At 43.0% G+C, this 8,668-nt stretch overlaps 1 protein-coding gene across 2 annotated transcripts; it reads right to left on the bottom strand.

Annotated features, from left to right (window-relative positions):
- Positions 1 to 752: 752 nt before the first annotated feature.
- On the bottom strand, positions 753 to 6,642 carry SERPINH1 (serpin family H member 1). 2 transcript variants are annotated; one of them, XM_044287240.1, is made up of 6 exons: positions 6,487 to 6,600; positions 4,545 to 4,588; positions 2,579 to 3,237; positions 2,388 to 2,486; positions 2,071 to 2,303; positions 753 to 1,764 (listed from the first exon to the last, which is right to left on the bottom strand). In XM_044287240.1, exons 3-6 carry the CDS (start codon positions 3,201 to 3,203, stop codon positions 1,462 to 1,464), a joined length of 1,260 nt encoding a protein of 419 aa, XP_044143175.1. In that variant the 5' UTR covers positions 3,204 to 3,237; positions 4,545 to 4,588; positions 6,487 to 6,600; the 3' UTR covers positions 753 to 1,461. The 2 variants fall into 2 exon arrangements, with proteins under 2 accessions (XP_044143175.1, XP_044143174.1); XM_044287239.1 differs by lacking the exon at positions 4,545 to 4,588 and having other exon boundaries at positions 6,487 to 6,642.
- Positions 6,643 to 8,668: the final 2,026 nt, after the last annotated feature.

The raw sequence follows: 8,668 nt of genomic DNA on the forward strand, positions 1-8,668 counted from the left end.
TTAGATCTTTGAAGAATGGTGGAAATTCACTGTAAAGGGGCATATCGCTAGGTCAAGGGCAGGTTCGACCTCTAGGACCGGCACCTATCTGCAGAACAGGGACCCAAAAGTGAAGGAGAGCAGCTGCACATTCACATCACGCTCTCTATTCATCACTATTGGAGTTCCAAAAATAGCACAGCGAGCGCGCTCAGCGTTTTTCAGAAGTCCCATAGCAGTGAACCTGCACAAGCGCTTCTCCATTCACCGCTATAATACTGCAAGAAGCAGGTGAGCTGGCGCTTGGCTATTTTTGGAACTCCCATAGCGGTGAACCTGCACCTATTCTATCCATGTCTGAGAGGAGCCAACTCCTCTAAGGGACAGTGGTAAAGATGAATCAAAACTAATGCAAGGCCAGAGCAGTAAGGCACCGAACCTCAAAAGTGTATATGTGAAAAAAAATTATTCCAGCTGCAATACCTATCATAGCCTGAATTGAAAGGTGGCGCTATTTGATATATTTTTTTTTTTTAAAGGTACACAATTGCAAAGCTAAATTTGTAATATATGTCTTGCGTTCATGTTATGGGGGATGGCTTATGCATGACTTGCTCCCAGGATGCATGTCATGTAGTTCAAAGTAGGAATGCCTACCCTTCGGGTACCAATTCAAGTGCACGGGTAGAACAGGGGTGTCACTGTGGGAGCAAAATATACAATAATAATAGAGAGGGGAGATAAAGATTAAAAAACACACACAATAGACAAAGAATTTTTATGTTTTTCAGTTTATTGCAAAATTAATCACACGCGCATCAGTCCAAACCGTTTGTAACTTTTACAAAGTAAAGATTTTGTGAATCCACATGGTGAAAGTAATTCAAAATCCCCATTTTTATATTTGTTTTCACATTTTTTTGTTAAATAAGACATTTTATTCCAACCCCCCACCCCATTCTACAAACACACACAACCTTAAAAAATCCACCTGCACCCCACTCGGTGCTCAGAGTCATTGCATAGTTGGTGGTTGAGAGCTGCCCTTGTACATGACACATGCATTTCGGACAGCTTCAACAGATCTAAATCCCCTGAAATAGGGGAAAGAAGAGTCAGCTTCCTGCATCTGATAGGACACCCAAAGCAAATCTTGGAGGCCCTGTTGTAATTCCAGTGGTGGTACTCAGAGATCCATATAAACTTAGCACCATCTCGAGACCCTCAACTCCTCATGTACAGTAACCCTTGTAGTCAACCAAGTTTTGGTTAACCTCGTGAGGTTTACATGAACCTAGATTAAGCCAAAGATCCTGCATCTAGGCCTCCCATGGAACTATCTTTGCTTTGGTGGAATGTTAACTCGATGTAAACATTTTAAGATGTTCAATACCAAGTTGCATCAAGATGTTTTGTTATCCTTTCAATAATTTTTTAAAACTACCCAACCCTCCCCCCATGAAGCCCCATCACTTTTTGGTACTATAATTCATCACGCATCTTATCACCCTTTGGTCTGACCAATCTACCAATGAATAGGATAGAGTCTGTCTTGTTGTCCTTGATAAGGAAGACATAGGGGTGATCTGCATAGAAGAGCTTGGGGCTCCTCAGCTCTTCTTTGGCATAGATGTCGGAGTCAAAAGGGTTGCCTTCGGTGTCCCATTCTAGGGCAGCAGCATGGAAGAGGTTGGCCAGGTAGAGGTCTTTCTTTCCAGAGATCTTGGAAAGGTCAGCCTTGGATTTGTCAATGGCTTCGGTAAGACCAAGTTCTCCTAAGTGTTTCTAGAAGAGAAGCATAGACTCCTTCTTAAGGAAGATGTTCAAGTGCACAAGCTGTTCAACCAAAATTATCTAGTGACCCATGTATTCAACTCAGTAAACATCCTCTACGATGTGACCATGATTTATTGGAATTACCAATGGTCCATTTCAACTTATGTAATGTTGTGAGAAGTTCCTTCTGGTCTACAACATCTCTTACATGACTCTTGTCTCATGGTTGTGTAGAACATACGGTTGAACTTGGGGAAGATGACAAGTCAACAAAAGTAGCATGTTGGCCATGTATTGTGTTAAACTGGAACTTACCTGAAGATCATGGCTGACTTCCATGATGACCTTGGGCAGAGACACAGCCACTGCTCTCTTCTGCAGCTTTCCAATCCATGTCTTCACCTGCTCTCTGGTCAGGAGTTTCTCCACTCTCTCCAGGGGTTCCACATGGTAGGGCATAATGAAAATCATGTTGGACAACTTGTGGGCCAGGGGCATCTCCAGGATTTGAAGAGTGTTGGTCTCATCCTCATAATAGTTGTACAATCCTGAAAGAATACATTACTATTGAGTATCTAATAAAAAAGGAAGCATAAGCTGAGAGGATCACTCTTTACCCTGAAGTGACATACCTGTGCGATGCATCATGGGAACAGAGACAGTGAAGGAACGGGTCACCATGAAGCCACGGTTGTCAACCATCTTGTGGTGGAATTTCTCATCCCAGTGGGCTGTAAAGTGGAACAGAACATATATCAGTTAGGTTTAATTTTTGTAACCCTGTACAATATATGACCAAATCTCACTGGATTGGACTACTTACGTTTGAAGAACATAGCGTTGACAATAAGGGCACCATCGGTCTTCTCCACATCACTGGTCACCTCAGGAAGCTTGCCATCAGTTGTCTTCGCTGCCCACTCATTGATCGACTTCAGGGCACTTCTCTTATCTCGGAAGTTAATCTTGGAGTGTTCATAGTTGTAATGTTTCTTGCTGTTCTTCACAAAGTCATCAGAGAAACTGATGGAGCTTGGACCGTAGAGCCTGTTTCCAATTTTCCAGGTGACGTTGCGAGCTGTAGAGTTGCTGACTTCGTTGAGAAGCTCAGAGAGCCCAGCGTGGACGTGGTCGTCGCTCAGCTTGTCAACACTCAGAACAGCCTTGGCCTGGGCGGCAGTGCTGGATTTACCGGCCAGGTTAACCAGACCAAGAGATGAGGCCACCACCACAGGTGAAAGTAGGATGTTGTCGACCTTCTTATCCTTGGCCATGGTGTGGTAGAGATTGAAGGCAAGGCCTGTGCTCTTGTCAGCCAGCGTGTTGGCTTGATCACTGATCTTCCTCTCTACTGGAGCCTCCTTGGCTGCTTTCTCCACCGCCTTCTTATCGACTGCTGCATCCACAGCAAAGAGGAGGCCAAGAGCCAAGAACTTTATCATCCACATGGTGGTGTCAAATGTAGGCAACAGCAGTGTATTCCTATGAGAGAAAAGAGTAGAACGCTCAGTAACCATCGTTTTTAAAACTACCGGCCTTCATAATTGGAGAAGTAAAGAATGTTTTTGAATGTTTTTCTTCACTTTTTTCTCAGGAGTTTTATTTAAGTTACGTTTTGCAGAATTACAGTTGATATAATATTTCGTCTAGTCTGAGGCTTCTCCTGCTGGTCTATGATTATAAAATATTACATTATGGAAGTGTAGCAGATAATAATACATCACTGGCGCCCAACCCTGATGTGTCACTGCTTCCTGCAGACAAGCCTAATCCCATCACTGCCTGAGGGGACTATTTAGTGCTGCTGTTTACACCAGACTTGTTTTTGACCTCCAGGCCAAAAATGAGTTGGAAAATAAATTCAGAAGGAGTAGTCACGCAGAATAATGTTCAGACAGTGGTGGTTGTTTTGCTGAGGGAGTTCACACGTGAAAGATTTTACTGCGTCTGAAAATCAGTTCCATTCATCTAAATGAGGCTTGCAGCAATCCACATGCTTCCCTTCAAAAACAAACCTATTCACATGAACCGAGCATTTTTTCAGTTGGAGAAATTTTCTGTGATAAAATATGTGAAGGCACTGTAAATGTATGCAAAAAAAAAAATAAATAAAAATGTCAAAAAATACGTTAAATCATTTAAAAGGGAATAAATATATCCAATCATCAATTAAAAAAAAAAATTATAGTTAACATACTAAACTAAAATAAATCTTAAAAAAATATAAAAAAAGATACCAAATGAAAAGTAATAAAAAAATATCATTATAATAAAAGAAAGAACTTTAAAAAAATGCACTATTGAAACATCTTTTAATGGATGCATGAAAATGCAAAGTAAATTAATAAATGCTATAAAAATTAAATAACTTACAGAAGTAATAAATATAAAAAGGAATTTAAAAATTTACTTCTTATGAAAAAAAAGTATATGTTTATTATAATTGATTCCAGGGGGAAAAAAGTTATAAAAAAATAAAATAAAATATTTAAAAAAAATTAATAAAAAAAGTAATATTAAAAAAAAGAAAGTGTTATGATACTTGAAAAAAAGCATAATGAAAAAAAAAAAAAACATGGCTGAATTACAAAACCGTGATTGTAATAGAGAAAAAAAAAAGACAACTAGATTATTGGATTACATCCAAGGGCTCCACCCAGACGCAGAAGAAAACCTGAGGCCTGGAGCTATAGTGAGCCCCTGTGTGTTGTGTGCACAGCTTCGGCCCGGTGCACATGTACTGCCTCAGTGGGAATCACACACTGAATATTAAGAGAAGGTTCAGATACCTTTCAAGAGTTTCATAGTGAGTTCAAGGTTTGCAATTTTCATTCTGAAAGAGACAGACACATGAAGCCAAAATCCAGAGGAAACACATGAAATCTGATTCAAGCCTGTAGGGTATGTCATGGGGGGGGGGGGGGGGGCAGAGGATGGGGGGGGGGGGGGTGCTGATGTGGCAGGGAGGCAAATCATTGCCCCTTATTCAGTCCATCATTGCAGTCTCTAATGCACTTTGGGTGGACTCTAACCACTAGGAGGGATTTGATATGTGATATATACTGTATGGAAACCGAGGTGCATTGTAGCAATACCTAGGACCTAGATACATTGTTGCAGGGCAGAAAACATCACTAATTTGAGATACTCATGGAAACTCTGCGTCTACATTGTTACAGTGCAGTAACTAGTACATTGATATTCTCCATGGAAGCACCACGTCTACATTGTCACAATGTAGCAACTAGTTACATATATTATATATTCTACATTGAAACGCTACGTCTACATTGTTGCTCTGCAGAACAGCTGACATTTCGTGTATTACAGCTACATTGTTGCAGTGCAGAAGAGATGACACATTTCGTGTATTATAGCTACATTGTTGCAGTGCAGAAGAGCTGACACATTTTGTGTATTATAGCTACATTGTTGCTCTGCAGAAGAGATGATACATTTAGTGTATTATAGCTACATTGTTGCAGTGCAGAAGAGCTGACACATTTCGTGTATTATAGCTACATTGTTGCAGTGCAGAAGAGCTGACACATTTCGTGTATTATAGCTACATTGTTGCAGTGCAGAAGAGAGGACACATTTTGTGTATTACAGCTACATTGTTGCAGTGCAGAAGAGATGACACATTTTGTGTATTACAGCTACATTGTTGCAGTGCAGAAGAGATGACACATTTTGTGTATTATAGCTACATTGTTGCAGTGCAGAACAGCTGACACATTTCGTGTATTATAGCTACATTGTTGCAGTGCAGAAGAGAGGACACATTTTGTGTATTACAGCTACATTGTTGCAGTGCAGAAGAGCTGACACATTTTGTGTATTACAGCTACATTGTTGCAGTGCAGAAGAGATGACACATTTTGTGTATTACAGCTACATTGTTGCAGTGCAGAAGAGATGACACATTTTGTGTATTACAGCTACATTGTTGCAGTGCAGAAGAGAGGACACATTTTGTGTATTACAGCTACATTGTTGCAGTGCAGAAGAGAGGACACATTTTGTGTATTACAGCTACATTGTTGCAGTGCAGAAGAGCTGACACATTTTGTGTATTACAGCTACATTGTTGCAGTGCAGAAGAGATGACACATTTCATGTATTACAGCTACATTGTTGCAGTGCAGAAGAGATGACACATTTTGTGTATTATAGCTACATTGTTGCAGTGCAGAAGAGAGGACACATTTTGTGTATTACAGCTACATTGTTGCAGTGCAGAAGAGCTGACACATTTTGTGTATTATAGCTACATTGTTGCAGTGCAGAAGAGCTGACACATTTCGTGTATTACAGCTACATTGTTGCAGTGCAGAAGAGATGACACATTTCATGTATTACAGCTACATTGTTGCAGTGCAGAAGAGATGACACATTTCGTGTATTATAGCTACATTGTTGCAGTGCAGAAGAGATGACACATTTCATGTATTATAGCTACATTGTTGCAGTGCAGAAGAGATGACACATTTCGTGTATTACAGCTACATTGTTGCAGTGCAGAAGAGCTGACACATTTCGTGTATTACAGCTACATTGTTGCAGTGTATACATCCTAGCCTGCATTACACTATAGGCAGTAAGCAGTGATGGTTGTGCCCCTCAGTAGAGCTCAGTACAACAGTCAGTCTGCCCTGTGCCCTGTGCAGATAATCCCAGTATTTGGAGGCCATTCAGCAATGTCAGCAAATGTAGCAGAGCTGAACCCACCTTGTCAGGAGAAGCTGCGGAGGTGACCTCTCTCTCTCCAAGTGTCCTTGTCCTCTCTGCCTGTGGTTCTGCTGCCCAGTGCTCCCGCAGCTCTGCCTATATACCCAGCAGTGGAAAGTTCTGGAAGTCTGGAAAAGTTTTTTTTATAAATGGGAGAACTTTGATGCCCCCTCCTCCAGCGCTCCTCCTGACTCCCTCCCTGCTCGAGACAGCCCCTAACATTCCTCAGCTCCTTCCATCTAAGCCCTGACAATGTGGCATCATAGGATTGTTCTGAGCTGGAAGGCAGACCTGATGAGGTGCCCGCCCTGGCATCGCCCAGGCTTGTGCCACTTATAGGGTTTTTTTGTGGTGTATATTGGTTGCCTTTATAATATGTGATTCTCATATCTGCTTCTTTATGATGAAACTTGCTGTAATATTATCTATAGGAGGCACTTTGGATCTGGCGCCTGAGGGCCCCGAAGGACCCCCTGCCATAAAACAAGGCACCAGTAGTATAAATGGCACATGGCAGTTTGAGGCCACGTTACAGATTTCACATTGGGGCCCTTGGTCTTCAAGCTTCCCCCAGGGACAGAATGTGCCCAAGGGCCAGGCACCCCTTCCATGACGTGATGTCATCATGCCAGCGGTGATGTCACTTACAGTAGTTTCTTTGGATAATTGCTGCTGTATTGAATATTGATTAGTATCCCTATTATCCTGTGCGTCTGTATACTTGGAGCGTTGTGATGTCACAGGTGTCACATGACCCACGGTGAACATTTTCCGCCATAGTACACAGAGCTGTCATGATTTGTGTAGTCTCCATGTCCAGCGCCTTCATTTCAATGGGTGTCATCATGTAATGCTTTGTTTCTTCTGTGGTGGCGCTGCAGGGAAATTGAACACTCGCTGCCATGTTCCACCGCGATCGGATTAAGCTTCGATCATTTCTGCCATTCACTTGGAATCATCAGTCTTCAAGTAACATGACAAACAGCACCTCATAGCTCAGCAATCTAGACCTGTCTAAGGGCTTGTTCGCACGAACGTAAGGGCTTCGCGCCCGTGCTGCGGGCCACGTATGGCGGTTCCACAATACACAGGTTCTACACGCTCTATGGTCTCACCATCCAATTTGAAGTGGGTCACCTGGCTGCAGCAGTCACGTGTCCGCCAAGCACCACATGACACATGGGGGACATATCACCACTGCGGCTAGTCATTGGCTGCAGCGACCACTTGACCCACGTCAATATGGACATGGGGAGACCAGTGAGCTGCAGCGGCGGTGGGGGGAAGTGAATGAGCAGGGATTAGGTAAGTATGATTCCCTACTCCGGGGGTCTGACCGAAAAGCCCCTGGGGCCAATGACTAGATCATGGCTACTTTACACCCCTCCGATATGTCTTCACTTTAAAGGGGTAACCCCATGACAAGAACTGGATAGAAGATAAGCGTCTGATGGTCGGGAGTCCGACCACGTGAAAGGTATGCGTGTCCGCTGCTCCACTGAGAACTGGCAGAGCCAAATACAAGGCCTCGTCTACTTCTGGCAGGTTGAATGGATGCGGGCCGCCATTTTAGTAATCATCAGGGGCTCCGGAGGTCAATCCGCCACCGACCAGGTACTTATCCTGGGGATCGAGGATCAGTTCCTGCCAAAGGAACAACCTGTCACCGCCACTTCTGTGAGAAGGTCTGGCAGACGTTCTTCTCTACCTCTTGTATGATGTTCTTTGTTTTGGTTTCACTTTCTCATCCCCTTTCCTTCTGCCAGGTGTCACTTATTTAGACATAATCGTCTTCCTTTATATTCCCTCCCATACTGCCTCACTTTGCGGTTTATACTACTTCCTGGATGAAGTGTTCACTGCTGGAGGCTGCGTCTGCTGTTTGCTCAGATAAGTCCTTTACTTTATTGTGTTTCCTTGCTGGCTTGATTCTAGGTGACCCTGACTCCATCCGTATTAAGTGCAGGGAGCCGATGGTCGTGTCCCCTCACTATTATAGGGTTTTCAGGTGTCACACAGGCTTAGGTACGTGGGCATGCAATCTACCATCGAGACCCTTGTATGTGCATAGCAGTCAGGGAGAGCTCTTAGGGTTTATAGGGCTCACCTAATAGCTCCTTAGTTTGGGATCAAGCCAGTCGCTCATTATTTATTAGTTCCAGCTATCTGAGAATCTCATCCA

Source organism: Bufo gargarizans, chromosome 3, assembly GCF_014858855.1.
Source record: "Bufo gargarizans isolate SCDJY-AF-19 chromosome 3, ASM1485885v1, whole genome shotgun sequence".
Lineage (NCBI taxonomy): Eukaryota > Metazoa > Chordata > Amphibia > Anura > Bufonidae > Bufo > Bufo gargarizans.

What these genes read in the sequence shown, in the direction of transcription:
- SERPINH1 (XM_044287239.1), bottom strand. Translation starts at nt 3,203, where the DNA reads ATGTGGATGATAAAGTTCTTGGCTCTTGGCCTCCTCTTTGCTGTGGAT. An exon ending in CAACGCTATGTTCTTCAAAC is followed by an intron (nt 2,487 to 2,578) that starts GTAAGTAGTCCA and finishes TCCACTTTACAG; the next exon opens with CCCACTGGGATGAGAAATTC. An exon ending in TCCCATGATGCATCGCACAG is followed by an intron (nt 2,304 to 2,387) that starts GTATGTCACTTC and finishes GTATTCTTTCAG; the next exon opens with GATTGTACAACTATTATGAG.